The 21,379-nt window shown below is 37.2% G+C and overlaps 1 protein-coding gene across 3 annotated transcripts in view; it reads left to right on the forward strand.

Annotated features, from left to right (window-relative positions):
- The window catches only part of LOC126471161 (aftiphilin), a 61,500-nt gene that overhangs the window by 11,259 nt on the left and 28,862 nt on the right, over positions 1–21,379 (forward strand). For all 3 annotated transcript variants that reach the window (XM_050099273.1, XM_050099267.1, XM_050099279.1), the window contains one exon: positions 4,769–5,005. In XM_050099273.1, coding sequence (XP_049955230.1) covers positions 4,769–5,005 — 237 coding nt within the window. The remainder of the gene's footprint in view (positions 1–4,768; positions 5,006–21,379) is intronic.

Consider the following 21,379-nt stretch of genomic DNA (forward strand, 5'->3'; position numbering starts at 1 on the left):
AAGAAGTGGGAGAACTGGTTTTGAACATTAACAACTAACAGAGCATGGGGCTCCAATAATGCATTCATTAGCTATCTAATAACTCCACCCTAGGCAGAGTAGTAGTAGTAATAGGTTAACAGGCAAAGGTCTTATAGGGTTGCCAGAAGTGTACCTTTGAAAAGGACGTAGCCTGTTTTCTTCTACAGCCTGAGCAAGCTCTCCATCTCATTTAATGACCATTGCATTGATGGGACATTTAATCCTAATTTTCCTTTCTTCCTTCTTATATGGTAATAATGCCTGCATTGTCACTCTAAGTGATTATAATAACCAAAGGGACTCAAGAAATGGCATTAAATGACTTGAGAACTTCGATTATCTTCCTCTGTGTTGGAATGGTTGATGATAGAATCAAGTTAGTAAGCCTCTGATCTGTCATATGTATTAAACAGCTTGTGCTATATTAGAATTTATAAATTAGAATATTTTATCACTTCTGATGCTCTCAGGTGGGTATAATTGACTTTTGGTATTTAATGACTCAGTGAGCTTTCAGCAGTATCTTGACTTATGCTACCTCCACCATCCAGTATTGTCCACTGTCCATGGCTTTCTTTATGATTTCAGCTGTACCCTGTGCTGAGTCATTTTCTTCTGGATCCTGAGTCATACTGAAATCTTGGGGAATGAACTAGGTGATCACTTAGCCAGGGAATTAACCACACAATCAATGTTTGTAATGGACATACAAATCACTGATTTGGAAGCACAGAGGAGACACTTTATCCATCACAGCTGCAGCATGGAATGGTGAACTACTGCTCCCTCCAATAAACTGTGCACTACCAAGGAGACTACTGTTGTGTGGCCTGGAAAGAATTCACTTATGTCAGCTTTGTATTGGTCTTACTCGCCTCGATCCATGGCCTTATCGTCTGCAGTGTCGCACTTCCCCTTCCCAAGCATAACTGCTGTTCTTTGCTGATTGTGTCTCACATACTTATGAAGTGTTCCCCGCCTTACAACACTCTAACAAATGAAGGATCTTGAGGACTCCTTATAATCAGTATTATCCGTTACCTGTGGCTGCACTTACATATCAGTAGTTTTGTTATGTTGAGTGATGGTGATTACTGTACCTGCAGTAACATCAGCTGCCTCACATGTTTGGATGGCATAGCTCATGATGTGTTCCCTGTTCTCCCCCCTCCCGAGCTTCAAAGAGCATGATGCGGCAGCATGCATAGCATCACTGCTGAGTAGCACCTATAGAGTGGACTGGGCAGGAGTACCCATTTATGCGTCGTGCTATTGAAGTAGCTACGGAACCCTATTATACAATGTGTACATTATGAAACAAATAGTGTAGAAGTATGGATTAAATACATTAAGGATTGTACAAGCATTGTATTCTTTATGAAACTTCCTGGCAGATTAAAACTGTGTGCCGGACCGAGACTCGAACTCGGGACCTTTGCCTTTCGCGGGCAAGTGCTCTACCATCTGAGCTACCCAAGCGTGACTCATGCCCCGTCCTCACAGCTTTACATCTCATTCTGGAAACATCCCCAAGGCTGTGGCTAAGCCGTGTCTCCACAATATCCTTTCTTTCAGGAGTGTTAGTTCTGCAAGGTTCACAGGAGAGCTTCTGCAAGGTTTGGAAGGTAGGAAATGAGGTACTGGCAGAAGCAAAGCTGTGAGGACGGGGCATGAGTCGTGCGTGGGTAGCTCAGTTGGTAGAGCACTTGCCTGTGAAAGGCAAAGGTCCAAGTTCGAGTCTCAGTCCGGCACATAGTTTTAATCTGCCAGGAAGTTTCATATCAGTGCGCACTCCACTGTAGAGTGAAAATTTCATTCTGGATTGTACTCGTTACTTTGAGTTGTATCACGTAGCACATATCACCCAATAAAATCATTTTCATAAATATGATAAAGATTGAAAGTTAAACAGAAAATCTCTTGTTTATAGAGTACATGTTTCCCTAATTCACATAATATTCTTCAAATCAATAAGCATCTTGTACTACACACTTTCTAAAGCAGCTTGTATTCTTCGTCAGGGTTCAAGCTATTTAAATAAACAATTTTATCAAAATTGATTCAGTGCATTGGTTGTTAGAACTTAACAGACAGAGTTACTTTCACATGTATAATATTAGTATGAATAAAATGTTCACTTACAATATAATTTTTGTTCTTTTTACCATATTTTACCCACCTTGATCTCCCTTTTGTCTGTTTAGAAGGGCATTGTTTATTACACCACTGTGCTAAACAATCTTGAGTTGGCTGAGCATCAGGCTTGTGATGTAAGGGATACAGAGGAGCCTCCAAGGTTCCCTCTCTGCCTCTGACCTACATGCCAGCCCAATTTTGCATCACATTTATAATATTCTGTAATTACTTCCAATCATAAGATTCATCAGTGTTCTCAGCATCTCAGCCCTGTTTTCCCATTCATATGTTAGGAGGATGTTGCTTATTACATCTCTGATGTACACATATCACATCTCGGCATGAAAGTAGCAGTGGGGAGGGATAGATGGAGAGATTTCATCTGTCACCACAGATGAGCCCCAAAGCACCATCATCTGCTGCTGACCAACACTGGCCGAATTCTGCACTCCTTTTTACATATCCTGTAACAGTCTGTAAATCATAGCATTGTTAGTGGTTTGCCTGTCTCTGCTCTACTATTTTCCATTCACCATTGGAACAAGCTGAGGTGACTGTTACTAAACTCTGAACAAACTAATCACTCCTGACCAGATGTAAAGTGCTTGTTGCTAAAGTCTTTTGTGTTTATACTAAATGTTTGTGTCTTCACTGGCATCCACTACACATTGGAGGTTTTCTGTAGTGATATACAACTTAAATTGCTGTAGGAGATAAAATGCAAGCCATTTTTAATCTCTACATACAGAAATAATATTTACTGGAGGATCATTAGCAATGAGTATGTTGAGCAACTAACATTATAGACAACCTTTCTCTTCCTCCCTTAAGCAAATAGCCATAGTTTTCCCACTGACACTGTGGGTCATTAAAATTAAAACATTGGGAAGGATATCAAATAATGAAATTTTACTTTTGTGCTTGTACAGTATTGTAGGAAGAATACATGCTTTAATGTGTCAGTGATTTTGGGTATACAGGGTGTGAAGCTAAGTATACGGAGCTGCCACCTTTGGCAGCAACAAGAAGTCTACCCTGGCTGGGAATGAATAGAACTGAGCTTGTATGACAGATATTGATGTGTCATTTCATGCTGCTTCAGATCTATGTCAGAATTAATCTATTGTAATGGCTGGTGAGTGGTGTCATGCCAGCCTCTCTGCAACCCCTGACCATATTTTTAATGGCTGGGAGACTTGGATGATGTGCTGATTATGGCAGCAGCTGAACACCCTATATTGTTGAAGGCCAAGACAGTCCAGCTGGCGTAGTCTATTGTAGTCTTGTCAATAGAAAATTGTCATGCTGACTTTGAAGAAAAGCATGACCATTAGCTTCAACATTTCAGAACTGTAAAAGCTGATGTCCAAATTACTGGCTATGTGAACTGGAGCTGATACTGTTGTGTACCCAGTGACACCCTAAAACCATCACACCAGGTCTGGTCCCATATACAACAATACCAAATGCAATCTGGCAACATTAGTTATACCTGAAGCCACCATTGTTATGCTACACGCAGAACAGGGACTCTTCCGTAAAGATGTCATGGCGCCAGTCCTGTTTCCAGTGTCAATTGCGGATACACCATTGTCAGCATGCGTACCTCTACTGCTGTATCAAATGAAAGCTGCAACAGTGGTCATAATGCAGACAGTCTGTGATGCTGCAGACATGGTTCTCCACGTGGTTGCTTGTCTTACTGTGAGTGAACCTATTTCTTGACTGAAGGTACATGACATGGCAGTATGACCCTGCACAGCCAAGTTAATGGTATGTCTGTCCTCTTGCACGCTAGTCGCATGGGGCTGTTGAGAACCTGCTTGACATGCTCATCTTCAATCCATCGATTACGTATTTGCAGGAGAGTCGTGGGGCAGTGTGAGCAGCAATATCATGTAATGATGAACTGCAGTCTCCATAGGCCACAATCCTACTGCTGTCGAATTCTGACAGGTGTTGGCACTTCTGCTTCTCACTTGAAATATAACATGATCTTCTCATAAACAGCTGACTTTCATATGATATTTCAAAATGATAAACCTGCTACATAATCTTTCTACATTCGTGTTACTTGGATAAGGAACAGTGAAAGCCCTCTGACAACCCTGCCTCCATCCTTGCTACCCTCCCTGTTTTCCTTTCCCCATTGCTTCATAACCTGGGTTGTGAGTAACTGAATCCACTTTCCCTTCTTCCCTTTCTTTCCCCTCTCTCCTCCCTGGTGAAGGAACAAAGTTCCGAAAGCTAGGAACGTAAATTTTCGGCTCTGTTTTTTGTGTATCTATCGGCTGTACTGAGCTGAGGTAAGTACTGGCCAGCCCCTCTATCTCTTTGAATGTACGAACTGAGTGGTGTACAGTGTATGAGCTGCTGATGTGTTCAAAACTGTTACAGTTTTATTTGTGAAACGTAATACTATTCATCACCTAGTGTTCTTTGTATGCTTACTGTCTGTGATGTATCGATGCGCCCCCCCCCCAAAAAAAAAAGCAAACTAGCGCGCTCTCTCTCTCTCTCTCTCATCTATACATGTGTGTATCTGTACTTGCAGTTTGCAGTTACATGTGTATTCACGTCATTTGTAATATGTTGTTGTTGACTCTTCCAGGTGGTACTGTCGTTGGAAAGCAAGATCCTAGCGTTGTTTCGCAGCTGCAAAGACACTCCCACTGAGGAGCATACTGAACAGACGTGGCTTCCTCTAACAAATTACTTAGAAGCCTCCCAAAGTATCTGGGCTCATCTGAAAAATATAGAAACTACGCATGCTTTGTCTTACCAATGGGCAGGGTCAACTTCAAATAAATTACTGCTGTCTGCTCTTGGTATAGATTCACGAAACCTTGTAAGTATAATTTTAAAAGAAATCGTGTACTAGTGTATGGTCTGCGAGTGTGAGCTCTTCTCACTTATCTAATAGCAAACAAAAGTTTATAAAGAACTGTAATTCAGCTTTGATGTCTAATAACTAATGGAAGAAAAGATCTGGTTAATACCTAGTGGGACATTTCAGAAATTTACTTCATAAACAGTAATGCTAATTCTAATTAAATTTGTAGAACTTTCTTTTTTCTCTTGTGCGTCTCTCATTAGTGGGGATACAATACACTCACATATGTTCCATTGCCACTTGTGGTTCACAGCATATAGAATAGAACACATTTATGTGGTAGCAGTAGTTGAGACACTAAACTTTTATTTGGGAACACTAGTACTCAAATGCTATAGGTGATAGTTATTGAAGCTACCTTAGCTCACGTCAGGTGAATGTTAGGTGATTGCTCCAGCAGCTACTCATTTCACTTGGTCTTATCTAGTGTGCAGTTACAGTAATATCCCGATAGTGTGCTACTAATGGGACATCAAGCTGACTCATCCCTTTTTCTGCAAGATAGTATAAATATCTTGTTTTCTATAGGCTTTTTGCACAGTTGTTTCAACATATTTTAGGCATTACTACAAAGACACAAAGGAATTACAGACACTGGGTGGGAAAGGGATTGCTTTAATTCAGTGGTGAAAGTTGAAAATTTGTGCTGGACTGGACTTCGAATGCATGTCTCCCGCTTACTAGGTAGGTGCACCATCCGGACACAGTGGTCATCGAAACTGTGAAATTCTCAGTTTATCCACACACTACACATGTAGTGCCCCTTGTGCATTATCCTCATTACCTTTGGTATTTTGCCAATTCCCACAAGAGTTTGCCCTGGTGTGTGTCTGCACTGAAGAGGCCATTGACTGTATTGCCTTTGCGTCTTAATTCATACTGGCTGTTAGATCAAAATGGTGTTTGTTCTTTCGGACATGTCAAAAAAAAAAAAATAGACACCACATATATACATTAATACAAAGTTTGATTACTGCACTCAATTAGGTAATCATTTTTGATACTGTTATTACTAGAATAAATTGCTCCAGAATGAGTCTTTCACTCAACCATTGAGTATGGGGGTTTTGAAACTTCCTGATAGATTAAAACTATGTGTCATTCCAGTATGAATAGTAGTCCACCTCAAACTTCCCAGTAGATTAAAACCATGTGTCAGACAATACTCGAACCTGCAGATAATGCTGTAAACTCCTGAGCTGTGCAGGTATGACCCTCAGTGTGCTCTCACAGCTGCAGTTGTGAAAGGTGAGGTTCTGCATTGGAGGCAAAGAGTTTGTTTTAATCTGTCCTGAAGTTTCGGATTAATTGCTGTTGACTGTGTGAAATGGACACATTTGCTAGAGGCTGGAAGGTCAAAGCATAAGCTAACAGTCAAGAATTTCTCAGACAGAAATTTGGTTAACTAAAAAGGAGAAGTACCCAAAAGTGGGATCAGCTTTTTGAAACCATCTATAAGATGATGTAGATTAAGATCTCAGGCATCAAACCCTGCAGCCATTTACCCCGATGGGGTTTTGTTCGATTAATTGATGGAAAAAAATCGATATTTTCCATGATGCTCAAAAATAACCTTAAAAAGTTTTATTGTATGGATTGGTTGCATGGTGTAATGGATAGAGTAAGACTTTGACATGCAGAAAGTCATGGCTTCGAATTTCATCAGGTACTTTAAATTTTTTTATTTGTAAATCTTTATCAAAATACTTTCATCTTATTTTTATTCAATGAATTGAATTAAATGTATTTTCATTTGTATTTCTTGTCACATCATTTTAATCATCATATAAACTTCATTTGCTCTCATTTTTCTTTCTGTCATTCTTTTTCTGCTTGAAGTCTTTGTTCGCGTGATTTTAATTAATTTTATGTATTAATTTTGATATTTTTTATCCTATTTTTTTTACCCATGTTGTTGCATTTGCTATTTCTATTCTTTGTTTTGCTTTAATTTCATTTTGCTTATAACCTCTTCTTTCATTTGAATATTCATCTGCGTTATTTTGTCTGTACTACAATAGGAATTTTTTTTGAGCAAGCAGTAAAGGAAGCAAAAAAAAAATTCAGAGTAGGTATTAAAATCCATGGAGAAGAAATAAAAACTTTGAGGTTCGCCAATGAAATTTTAATTCTGTCAGAGGCAGCAGAGGACTTGGAAGAGCAGTTGAATGGAATGGACAGTGTCTTTAAAGGAGGATATAAGAAGAACATCAACAAAAGCAAAACGAGGATAATGGAACGTAGTTGAATTAAGTCGGGAGATGCTGAGGGAATTAGATTAGGAATTGAGACACTTAAAGTAGTAAAGGAGTTTTGCTATTTGGGGAGCAAAATAACTGATGATGGTCGAAGTAGAGAGGATATAAAATGTAGACTGGCAATGGCAAGGAAAGCGTTTTTGAAGAAGAGAAATTTGTTAACATCGAGTATAGATTTAAGTGTCAGGAAGTCGTTTCTGAAAGTATTTGTATGGAGTGTAGCCATGTATGGGAGTGAAACATGGGCGATAAATAGTTTGGACAAGAAGAGAAGAGAAGCTTTCAAAAGTGGTGTTACAGAAGAATGCTGAAGATTAGATGGGTAAATCACGTAACTAATGAGGAGGTATTGAATAGAATTGGGGAGAAGAGGAGTATGTGGCACCACTTGACAAGAAGAAGGGACCGGTTGTTGGGACATGTTCTGAGGCATCAAGGGATCACAAATTTAGCATTGGAGGGAAGCGTGGAGGGTAAAAATCGTGGAGGGAGACCAAGAGATGAATACACTAAGCAGATTCAGAAGGATGTAGGCTGCAGTAAGTACTGGGAAATGAAGAAGCTTGCACAGGATAGAGTAGCATGGAGAGCTGCATCAAACCAGTCTCAGGACTGAAGACCACAACAACAACAACAACAATAGGAATTTAGGCTATGTTGTACATCTTTGTACGACGATTACCATCCAGAAAAATACACGTATTGCAATGAAAAATACATTTTTGACACCGTTGCACAGTCAGTATAAATAGATCATTTTGTCTTTTATTTTTACTAATAGATTGGCATCTTCTTATATTTAAATGTAATAAAATTCACATTTATGAAAATTCTTAGTGGAGAAACGATGATGTAAAGACAAAAGGAGAACAATTAAAGAAGTATATACAATGTTTAAAATAATGTGACTAAGGAATAGAAATAGGAAATTACATTGAAACCATTTAACTGGGTACAAATAATGAGGAGTCATTTCAATAAAGATTAAAAAATAAAAAAGTTTAAAGAACCTAAGTGATTCGAACCAAAGAACCGCTGCATGTTAACACATTACCATACCCATTACAACATGCAATCAGTCTCCACAGTACTACTATTTTAACACTAAAATCTATTTATAGTTAAAATCAAAGCAATTTTATTGACATGTTTCAAAAATTACAAATGTGTTTATGTGTGTGTGTGTGTGTGGGGGGGGGGGGGGGGGGGGCAGGGGGAGGAGATTGGGGTATGGGGGGGGGGGGGGTGTCCTGTTGGTAGTTTCTGCTGATTCTGCAAACTCATTGTTATGTCATTATGACTCTGTTATACTGTAAATTCCTGTTATGTTTGGCAGTGCAGTTGCAGCTCGCCACAATTTATAAAGAAATCGACATTTCCAGTGTGATGTGGACTAATGATGTAAAACCAAACATCAAGCCTAAGCTGTTACCCCCTTATTCACAAACACAGAAAATGCAACAACGCTACATAATGAAACAGTATAGTAGGTTAAAACACAATTTATTTTCAATAAATGTGTTACCACCAAAATGAAAACATGTAAATCAAAATAATTATTTGATGTGTAACAGCCAAATATATTTGAACCATCAAGAGCAAATATGCCTCACACCAACAAATACAAGAGTTTGAGTCCTGTTAGACGCTATTGCAATCTATAAGGAAAAAGAATCGTAAATTAATTTTCACTCATAAAATAAACATCAGATTTATATAAGGCAATATCGTGGCCACACTAATTGCAGGCATGTGTACTAAACTGCCAGTCACTACTGCCTGGCAGCAGCCCAGAAATGTTTACAAGTGGCCACACTATTGCATATTTTCATAAAAGGTATGCATGTAATCTATTGGAAATAAGTGTGGATCCACTGCATTTCTGTCACACAAGGAATCAAGTTAGATATAACAAGATACATTTGGCTTCATGGATACATACTTTTTGTAAGTAAGCTCAGTGCTTCAGAAAGTTTAACTAGTGAACTGATACTGGATACGTGCCTGTTCCAAATTTTACTAGAATGTCAAAACACCATTTTGAATATCTAATACAAACAATTGGTCCAAGAATGGCTAAAACCAATACAAATATGAGAGAGTATATATTATCAGTTACAACCTGGTTGGCGATCAGCCTTTAGGTTTTAGCAACTGGTGATTCTGACAGGAGTATAATATACCTCTTTAAACTTCACTATTTGTCAATGGTACAAGAAACATGCAATTCTTTGATAGAAGGCCTGAAAGATTTTACCATAGGAAGTTTTAAATAAAAATAGTTTTTATTTTGTTTTTGTTAACTGGCATACACTACTGTTTAACACTATCAATTCCTACTTCAGGTACCTCTTGAAGAAATAATCTGAAACTCATGGCATCAAATGCAGACCACAAGTGCTTCCACACTTCCTATGCAACTTTGTTGCCTTGCATTTGGCAAAGATTTGAGGTCTTCAGAATTTTTTATATCTTTCATCAAGTGTGAGTCAGAGATAAATCTCATTTGCAAAATTTATAGTTCTCTCATTTGTCTACTTCCCTTGCTGTCTATAACAAATTCCTGACAACGAATAGCTACAAAATATGTGGCTATATGTACATGCACAAATAATCGAAGAAAAGTGAAACAATTTTGTTTTCATTCAGACACTAGACTGTGAGAGAAGTAGGAATCAAAGGTGAAAGTGAGAGAGAAGCATTTACACACAAGGACAGAGATAGATATTGCCTTGCAATATGAAATACTCTTCACTCTTGCTGGACAGCACTGGCAATCCCTCAGCAATATGTTGGCAACAGCCTGCAGCATCAGCAGTATAGCGAAGCCATACTGTATAATTACCATCTATTGCAGTCACATTTGAGCATTGTTGATGGCAACACTATTGTGGCCAAATATTGCCATTAAATGCAGACCATCTAAATGCACCTCTAGAATTGATGGCTTTTTAGTCCTAGAGTTTCTTTGTGGGGTTGGAAAATTATAGGGGGAAACTTATGGTAAATTTGAGCTTGAAGTCACTTTGAGTCCTCCTTGGCCAGCAGAGCATTGCCTACAAAGGCTCTGATTCATAGTTCTGATCAAATTTACGATTCGAATCAGTCAGAATAATTATCAGTAAGAACACGGGATAAAAAAAGGAAGTGCAAAATAGAAATATGTCTGAACATATTTGATGAACAAATGTTGAAGAGTTGTGAATTATGATTTATTATTCACATTATACATATTTTTAAATCATTCATTTCAGGTACAAGAGACCCATCTAAAATTTGTGTTACAATTTTACCACGCTCAAAGTACAAGAAATGCTAACATTAGCCTAATTTTAATATAATCTCCTATTAGGGCCAGAAAGGTTAATCATTAATTCTAGTACCAAGGTACACTTTGCTCAAATTATCTGTTCATCTTGCATGAATTCTGCTGGTGAATATTAGCATTCGTTCCACAAAACTCCCTGTAGTTTATACTGGGTAAGGTTTGGCGTGTTGGTTTATTATAAATTTTGTCCCCTTGTAGTTAGATGTCTGAGCATACAGTTTCAGTAGGTATTTGGGAAGCATTAAATTATCGTTCTTTATTGAGTTGTACATGTGACCAAAACAATTTATACGTTGTGTAAGAAGATTATAGTTGCATATCTGTATATGGATAAGTCAGGTCTAAATTTCTGTTGAAATCATGGGTAACAAGATACTTTTAGCCGAGCAGTACACATATATCTAACAATTTTCTTCTGCATCTTCAGAATCTAACAGATGCCACTAGCTGTTATTGTAAAGTTTTAATTATCACTTCAAGAAATCAAGCTGTGACCATGAAACTGGTGATGTGTTGTTCCTTCTGCACATATTCACCCTTCAACATGACACATGCCATTCTCAGTGGTGGCTGAGTCAGTGGAGAACTTGGTTGTAGGTATCTGCATTTTGGCTGTCTGAGAAACTGTTCACATTTATCACCATCTTGTGCTGGAAATGCCTGCCAAACAATGGTTTCTTCATCCAACGAAGAAGGAATAAGTTACTAAGTGCCATTGAGGAGAATGTGGGGAAGGGCAATATTTGGTAGCCCAAAGAAGCAGCGTCTGTGTATGTGCAGTCATGGAGCAAAAACGCCCATGATATTTCGTCTTGATAGCATTAAGTAACCTTGATCAGAAGATTTTGATAGCACGTTCCTGTGGTGGATATCATGGAAGAAGTGTTCTGTCAAATGCGTTAGAGCAGAGTTTGGAGAATTTCTCAGGGGAGAGGAAAATTAACACACAAATGTAATCATGTACTGCTCTTCACTTGGTCACTTGGTTTGCATCTGAATGCATCTGGTACAAGCCTGCTTGCTCCAGAGGCATCCAGTTGACTAAAGGAATAACAATCCTTTATTAGTGATTTCCATCAAAAATGTGGTCCCTCATCTGTCTTGTCTGGGTCCTTCCCATCCCTTGGAGCCTGTGTTGCTGGCGAGGCACTGCTGCTAATGCCTGCGGGCAGGCAACATAGAAAAGCTATGGAGCCCAAGAAACAGCTGTAATTGGCTGATGCCTTGTCCCCATAACTCAACTCACTGAAATGTCAATCAAACGGTTATTTTAACTGAAGTATAGTACTAAACAAAACACAGTGCCCACTTTTCTTTGCTAAAAACTCCATAACACTCAACTCCATGATCTCAGGCAGTGATGAAATGACATCACGACCTGACTGTTGAGCACTTCGTTGAGATTGTTTCAGTCTGAAAGTTAACTATTTGCCTCTTTGTAGAATCTGACATTTTTGCCAGCATTAGAAGCATTATTCAACACAGAAATATGCTTTAGACCATGGCCTAAATGCTCTTATAAAAAAAAAAAAAAAAAAAATCACCATTGGTTCTTCATTTGCATTCTGCGTTGAAGTACTGTGCATTTTATAGGTGCTTGTTATTGCTGATTTTAATTTCAGTGTTAAATGTATTGCTTCCTGTCTCTTTTTCATGCTATAACTTTAATAGGTGTCCACTTTCTAACACCATGTATTGTTTCACAGACATTTACACCAATATTTAGCCTATAGGCACAGTGATAAATGAATAAACAATCAGGAGATTTTAGAATAGTGTTTTCAACATAAATGTGTAGAGTGTAGGGAAGCAAACATATTCCATGTTCTCTTATGTATTGAGCAGTTTTGGACTTCTGACATGGAGTATACTTTTCCTGTAGTCAGTTACTCAAGACTTCTTGTGTTTCTTTATTCATGTGCAGAATGAATTACTTCAGAAGTTCAGCGTTTAATATGTGCTTTCAGAGAGAGAATGAATCAGACCCCCCTCATTAATGTGTTATGAGGTTTCTTTAAATTGTCAGAGATGAATGCAAGGTGGTTTCTTGGAAAGACCAAAATATATTAGCTCCACTTGGATTCAGTCTGATGTAGCACTTAATATCCAATGACCATATCAAGCTCTAACGAAATGTTAAGTGTAACCTTCCTTCTTACAGCAAGATCTTTACTTAAAGTAAGCATAAGTCAAAAATTTCATGTCTGTGCTTACCAGAGTTAATTCTGTTATATATGTTTACATATCTGCAATCTTATTAATATACTTTTATTGATTATGGTTATTTTTTTTCAATGTGGTTAACAAGAAATTTATTGGTTGCCTTTTTTTTTTCCTGTTAAAAAAATCTTGGTTGTGAGGACATGCATTCTACGAACTCAGTTTCTGTGAGACTATTTTATGTATTACATATGTGCATGACAAATGTCACGCTAATCTGTCTTGTACTGGAAAATATTGGCAATGAGCTTGTGTAATATAAATAATTTTCTGCAACAGATGTCACAGTCAGCCTGTTGCTGTACTACTTGTGTACATAAGTACAATATTTCTATAATATTTCAAAGTACAGAAATAATTTTGATTAACACAGTTCATTGTCAATATGTCCCAGAGTTGGCAGCACCGTACGGCAGATGGAATTTTACCGCCAGCGGCGAGAATGAGAACTGTTTTAAATACTTACAATGGCGACGTTTTCCTTGAACAGCGTGCAATCATGCGTTTTCTGAGTTTGCGTGGCGTGAAACCAATTGAAATTCATCGACAGTTGAAGGAGACATGTGGTGATGGAGTTATGGATGTGTCGAAAGTGCGTTCGTGGGTGCGACAGTTTAATGAAGGCAGAACATTGTGTGACAACAAACGAAAACAACCTCGGGCTCGCACAAGCCGGTCTGACGACATGATCGAGAAAGTGGAGAGAATTGTTTTGGGGGATCGCTGAATGACTGTTGAACAGATCGCCTCCAGAGTTGGCATTTCTGTGGGTTCTGTGCACACAATCCTGCATGACGACCTGAAAATGCGAAAAGTGTCATCCAGGTGGGTGCCACGAATGCTGACGGATGACCACATGGCTGCCCGTGTGGCATGTTGCCAAGCAATGTTGACGCGCAACGACAGCATGAATGGGACTTCCTTTTCGTCGGTTGTGACAATGGATGAGATGTGGATGCCATTTTCAATCCAGAAACAAAGCGCCAGTCAGCTCAATGGAAGCACACAGATTCACCGCCACCAAAAAAATTTAGGGTAACCGCCAGTGCTGAAAAAATGATGGTGTCCATGTTCTGGGACAGCGAGGGCGTAATCCTTACCCATTGCGTTCCAAAGGGCACTACGGTAACAGGTGCATCCTACGAAAATGTTTTGAAGAACAAATTCCTTCTTGCACTGCAACAAAAACGTCCGGGAAGGGGTGCGTGTGTGCTGTTTCACCAAGACAACGCATCCGCACATCGAGCTAACGTTACGCAACAGTTTCTTCGTGATAACAACTTTGAAGTGATTCCTCATGCTCCCTACTCACCTGATCTGGTTCCTAGTGACTTTTGGCTTTTTCCAACAATGAAAGACACTCTCCGTGGCCGCACATTCACCAGCCGTGCTGCTATTGCCTCAGCGATTTTCCAGTGGTCAAAACAGACTCCTAAAGAAGCCTTCGCCGCTGCCATGGAATCATGGCGTCAGCGTTGTGAAAAATGTGTACGTCTGCAGGGCGATTACGTCAAGAAGTAACGCCAGTTTCATCGATTTCGGGTGAGTAGTTAATTAGGAAAAAAATCGGAGGCCTTAGAACTTGAATGCACCTCATATATACCATTTTATTCTACATCTATGAAGTAGTTTTATGAAATTTTGTCTTTTATTATACCTACATCTAGATGGTATAAGGTCCATAAATCATCATGAAACATAAGCCCTTTTATGTCCTGTATTGTTGACATAAGTCATGTATTTACTTTCTATAGAAGAATATTAGTGAAATTATGAGTAAATTTTTGGCAGTTGTAAAATGATATATCGTTCTAGTGATGCTTTACATTTAAAAATAAATTATATCTTAGGTATTCAGAAGAGTTTTTATGTGAGAGATATTGTGCATTATGTAGATATGCAGTTGTAATGTTGTGTGTTGTTTTTTGTTTATCATGGTGCTTTTTTTTCTCGTTTGGTTTCTTTTATGTCAATAAAGTTTTTCAGATAATTTTGACATAATAGAAAAAGAAGAGCGATAAACACAACATGATAAACAAAAAACAATAGACCACATTAAGATCACCAATCTACATAAAGAACAATATCTCTGGCAAAAAAACATCTCTGACTACCAGAGATATAATTTACTGATAAACATAAAGCATCACAACAACAATCTGTCATTTTACTACTGTAAAAAAATAACACAAAGTTTCACTATTATTCTTCAGTAGAAAGCAAATGGATGACATACGATAACAACATATTACTTATGTTGCAAGATGGTTTATGGACATCACCCTATCTAGACATAATTATAACATAATGTAAAACCTCATAGTACTATTACGTAGATGTAGAATAAAATGATGTATAAATATAATACCAACAGAAACATTTGATGATGATACATATGCCAAAACATGCTTGTCGTGAACTTAGGTAATCAACAAGAAATGAACAATCTGCAGCTAATTTTGTCAAAAGTATAAAGAATATGTAATATAGTGATCTTATACAAGTTTTGGGCCCAACAGAGAAATAGTTCATTTTCATTGTAGGATCACAGGCTCTAGCTTCCCATGGTCGCAGTTTTTCTTTGCACACTTCAGTTTTTCTTTGCACACTTCAGTTTTTGTAGGTTCATTGATATCATCAGAACTCTACTTTCACATTGTAATAGAGCTCATTTGCTCCAAATCTATTATTTCCTACCACAGGTTTCCAAGATAAACTACTGTAATACAATATGGGATAGCTATAATTCATTTATTTTAGTCAATCTGGAGATCTTAAAACCAAAAAGCATCTACAGCCCCTGATTTTCTTCCATTGCAGCATAATGCGCTTGATGGCCCAGAACCCCAGCTTGATCATGGTTGAAATAGTGGAATGGTGATTCTTAGTCTGCGCACAACTGGACTGTTTCATAAGAAGCCTTTTCAGTTTCCTATAAGTGCAGCATTAAGTTTGTTGGCACACATCAACAGATATAAGAAGATGACAGAATGCAGTTACATGTGGAAGTTATAATCAAAGTGGTTAGTGTTGTGATGTATTTATTTAACTGTGCAATCTGTAAAATAGATCGTTATTCAGGTCATCAATGGTAGTTCACAGTGGTAATGGCACAAGTATTCATAAAATTTTAAGGTTTGTTCTTATAAAATTGACAGATCCTAAGTAGTGAGAAGAATGTCCTTACAGCTGCCAAAAATAATGTTTTGAAAATACTGTACTGCAATCACTGTTTGTTAACTGTCTGAAAATAGTAGTTTCTTTGCTGATTAATCAGGTTGTTGATTATGATAATAAATACAAAACATAGTATTTATGGAGACTTTAGGAGCATTATTAATTAAAACACAAAGGAAAAGTGTTGGTTCCTGTTGAAATATATTATTAAAAGTCAGGTTGCACCTGGAATTTGATGTACAGATACCTCAGAGAAGTAAGTCATTCAACTGAAAATGAAAGGTCAAAACAATGTTTTTCTTGGTGCTTTTGAAAGAGAATCAGCAAATTAGCAAGTGGGAGTAAATACAGAAAATTGAGGAAAGGTGACAACATTGTACCTAATTTGTATTCACCAGGGAAAAAGGAAAAGCAGCAATAAAAGGGTTTTTGGTGGATTATATAGAGGGATCAGATGGGGCAACAAGAGTTAGAAAATGTTACAGCTAGCACTTAGAAGAAACACTAATTGTTTCAGCACTTATAATTATTCCAGTTCATGTGTGTAAAAGAATCGGGCATTGTAAATAACTTGGCCATAGATTTCTGGAATTTCAGAAGATAAAACTGATAGATATGGTTGGTGAGTCACCACTGTGTCTAATGTTGTAATAAACATTTTGTACATTTGTTGTGTGTGTTTGAAGGCAGGATATCCATTGTTGTTGTACGTAATTCATTTTCAGATGATTCCAACCAATGAATTATAGCAAGACAGTAGGTATCCATTGAGTTATACATTTGAAGTAGGTTACATGTCCATTTAGAGTTCTGTTATCTTGCCGAAGAACAATTGTACATAGACTGTCAAAATAGTACAGGTTCTTTCACGAGTGACTTTGTACAAGACTCTTGAGTGAATTTTTACAAGATTACAACAGTGTCATTACAGAGATCAGGTCATGGTGTTTTATTGTAAAACTGGAGGAATGCTCCAATAGGAAGTACTTTTTTGTGTGTGCAACGTGGTGGATGGGAGGTAGTGATTCAGCACGAACAGATGAACAAGACCATTAGCAAAGCTGTTCAGTGTGTGCAGCTTTACTCTAAGCAATGTTGTCATTCAAAATCTGTCTTAGGAAAATTATAACTAGATACATATTGATACTATTGGATCATTAGGAGATGATATGCTAGTGATGAACATGTGATCGTTTAGGTTAGAATAAAAGACCAAATGCTGCTAACTACTGGACTTACAAAGTAAGTTTAATACATTACTTGGACATATAAAACAATGTGTAGCAGTGTATATATAAAAAACTCATCTTGTACAAGAAATTCACCATACATATAACATGATTATGAAGGACGGAGAATTGACAGAGAACGTTGAGAAAACTTCAAAGGAGGACAACTCATTTTATATTGTCATGAAGTAGGGGATCCAGTGTTTTTGATATGGTGAGCAAATTGGGGTTGTAATAATTAAAACAATCATATTCTTCATTATGGTGAAATCTCTTCACAAAATGATGTTCACCAAATTTCTCCTCCAAATACCAAAAATTTTGTCAGCTCCCACCTACATAGGAAGAAATGACTATAAAAGTGGATTAAATATAGTCATAATGACAATAAAACATTTATTTACAATGGTTACCAGTTGTGGTCAGAATGTAATCATTTTCAGGCCCTTTATACCATGATGGTAGGTAGTGGTGGTGGTGAATGGAGCAGGTGTCAACGTTCATCGAGTCATAATACTTGCTCCATTCATTGCCACCACCTACCATCATGGTATAAAGGGCCTGAAGATGGTAACATTCTGATCAAAATCAGTAAACATTGTATTGTATAGTGTTTTATTGCAACCAAGACTGTTTTTAATCCTTTTTTAAAGTACTTTCAGCCAGATTGCTGTTTCTTCATGAGAAATGCTCTAAAAATAATAGAATTGACCATCATGATAAAATAAGATAAATGACAGCCCATACAGAAAGATTTAATTTTTCCTTTTTACCTTGTGTTGTTAGATAGTGGAACAGCTGAGAAAGAGCCTAAAAGTGGTTCAGTGCACCTTCTGATGAACATTCAGATGTAACTTGCAGAGTAATCATGTAGATGTAGATATGATAAATTTTTTTTGGGTGATACCATAGACAGTTCAAGCAAATAGTTATTTGCTGTGACAAAAATCCTCACCTGACTTAAAGTTTAAATTGATACATCTGTCACTGCCACGTTTTGACATGACACTAATACAGTTTGTCAATTATCTTTTCTAAAAAAAAAGTAACGAGCAGAAGCCTTTCTAATTTTGATTCGTAATACTTGCTTTGCCTCTCTGTTGGTGAGTGATTTATAGAATTAATATTGTTTTTTGTTTTCACTATTTTTCTTCTTTCTCTTATTTTCACACTTTTCTGCCTTTGTTTCTTTGTTTCCTTTCTGTTGTTCATCATTATCAGTTTTTGGTTTGTGGCTATAGTCATAGGAATTAAAAAGAAGTTGCATTTTGCAAAAGCAGCAGAAACCTAATCCTATAATTTAGTCATCACAGCTTCCTCCTTCTTCACCTCTTACTATAGTCTGTCTGTCTCTAATGACTATGTCATCAACAGGGTGATAATATGTATTTGTCAACTTTCTTTAATGATGACTGCAATTCACTTTCTTGTTTAGACATTTTCTGTTGGCCCCATGTACTATCTCCTGTCATTACTCAGAACCATTTGTTGTCTGTAATCAGGACTGAGACACTTGTACTTCTGTTGATCTTGTGTGTTAGCATCTTTTTCCGCAGTATATATAACAGCGAAAGTTTTATGCATTTCATTGGATTATTTTCACTTGTTGCTGGGAATGAACTGATTAAATTATTGGAATGTAGAGTAATACTGTGGATTGATTGCAATATTCATTAGAGGTAGTGGAACCAAAAAAGTTAGTGATTCCTGTAATGAAGAAATGTAGTTTATGCACAAGCATATAAGCTCTTCAAATTTTAATTTGTATCCAAGTGATTGTTCATCCATTCAGTTGACAAGCAATTAGTCATATCTATCTGCAGGATGTTTTTTCCTTTTTTTGTCACACTTTGCTTTCTTTTTGCTGTATGTCCTATGTTGTACTTAGAAATGTATGTTTACACATAAGCATATTCAGATATGTGATATTTTAGCAAATGGTTTTAAAAATTTATTTCATTCTTAAGAAAAGTTTTTGAATGGATTTCAATACAGAAATAATTTAAACACTTGTACCTTTAATGACAGTGATTTATTTATGTTGTTTGTTCTGTATGTCTTGTTTTCACCTGCTTGGTATCTCATGAATATGATCATAAATTTGTTGTACGATTGAAAAGTATCAATTTGAGAACCGAGGTTTCCCAGTAATCACCTATGTCTCTAGAAAGTTTCTGAGGGAACACACTGTGTTCCGAGAGATTTGATATAAAGTACAGAGTGTATTGTGGCTTGAATTTTCTCCTGTGAACCCAGAGATCAAAATTTTTGGAGCAAACTTTTCTGCTATATTTGTCTCAATCATTCAGGTATATGAGAAACTTTTCTCTGTAGTTTAATGATTCATTGGCTGATGCAAAAATATTTGAAGGTTTTAAGAAGTCCCAAAGTTATCATTTTATTTTCAGTGACCATGTCTGACATGATCATTGAATATTTACAAATGGCTTATTGCAGTGCACTATTTAACTAATCAAAAAAGCAACACTGATGAAACTGTTCCTTTTGAAAGTACACTGTTCTATAGATTTTTAACATTACTCTTAGTATAACTGATTTAACACTGACTGTTAGTGCTAATAACTACATACTTTATTAAGTAATCATAAATATCATCTTGTCTTTTTCATACTTTTATTTTTGTGATATGGTTAGTCACAATAATGAATGAACAAGTGTGAATAATTTGAATGTAGCCTTTAAACTCATCCACCCATCGAGCCCATCAAAATGGAGAACCTACAAGAGGGTGGGGGGGTGGAGTGTGTCAGCATATATGTTAACAAGAGACAAGGAAATCATAGGGCTGCCAACTTTAATCAAGTAAATTAGAAAGGAAAAAAGAAGTTATACTCTCTATTACAAAAAAATAATTGTTGTTTACCTGCTTTTGGCAGCTAATAATTACTTGATTGTAATGGTATTTTTCAAAGAAAATATTTACCTAAATCTGTAAATTTAGATCCTGTTTATAGCAAATTTCTATTTGTCATGCAGCATTACGACAAACACTAATGCTTTCCACATAGCTAAGAGAACTATCCAATCACTGAATCTAAATATTCAGATATTTAGTACAATGACTGGCTGGTGAGAGAAATTTTTTAATTTTCTTTTTAGTCGGTAAGGACTGCCAATTTCCTGCTTTACGTTAGATGGGAGATTGTTGAATATGTTCCCATAAGAAAATATAACTCCATTCTGAACCCTAAAGGAGGAGACAAATTCAACAGGAAAAGAAGTTTGTGTCTGTAATTACAACTGTGTATATCACAGTTCAGCTGAAACAAATTTTTTTTTTTCAGAAACAAAAACCAGTGCAGAGTAAATGTACTAGGAAGTGAGTGTAAGATTTCAAAGATCCTCAAAAAGGCTCTGGCAAGAAGTACTTTTGCTGTTGGCTTCTACTGTAAAAGCATTTTATGAATTTTAGGTATAGTGCCCTAGAAGATAATTCTGTAAGGTTACAGCTAGTAAAATATGCAAAATAAACAAGCACTGTTTGTCCTTAGATCAGCACCATGAGAGGTGCTTCTAAGGACCAGTAAATTGAACTGTGCTTTTGGTTATTTTTGTGTTCTCTCCACTTTAACTAATTATCCAACTGCACCCCAAGAAATCTTAAATATGATGTTTCATTAATGGGATGACCATTGATGTCTACTTTGGGTGATAACAGGCTATTATTGCTAGTTTGAATTGCACGGTACAAATCTTGTCACGTCTTATTGTCTCTGTGTCATCAGAAAGCATTACAGTTTTATGAATCACCCTTTAAATTCATTGGGAGATCATTTATGTAAAACTTCCTGGCTGATTAAAACTGTGTGCCGGACCGAGACTCGAAGTCGGGACCTCATTCTGGAAACATCCCCCAGGCTGTGGCTAAGCCATGTCTCTGCAATATCCTTTCTTTCAGGGGTGCTAGTTCTGCAAGGTTCGCAGGAGAACTTCTGTTAAGTTTGGAAGGTAGGAGACAAGGTACGGGCAGAAGTAAAGCTGTGAGGACGGGGCATGAGTCGTGCTTGGGTAGCTCAGTTGGTAGAGCACTTGCCCGCGAAAGGCAAAGGTCCTGAGTTCGAGTCTCGGACCGGCACACAGTTTTAATCTGCCAGGA

Source organism: Schistocerca serialis, chromosome 1 (genome assembly GCF_023864345.2).
Source record: "Schistocerca serialis cubense isolate TAMUIC-IGC-003099 chromosome 1, iqSchSeri2.2, whole genome shotgun sequence".
NCBI lineage: Eukaryota > Metazoa > Arthropoda > Insecta > Orthoptera > Acrididae > Schistocerca > Schistocerca serialis.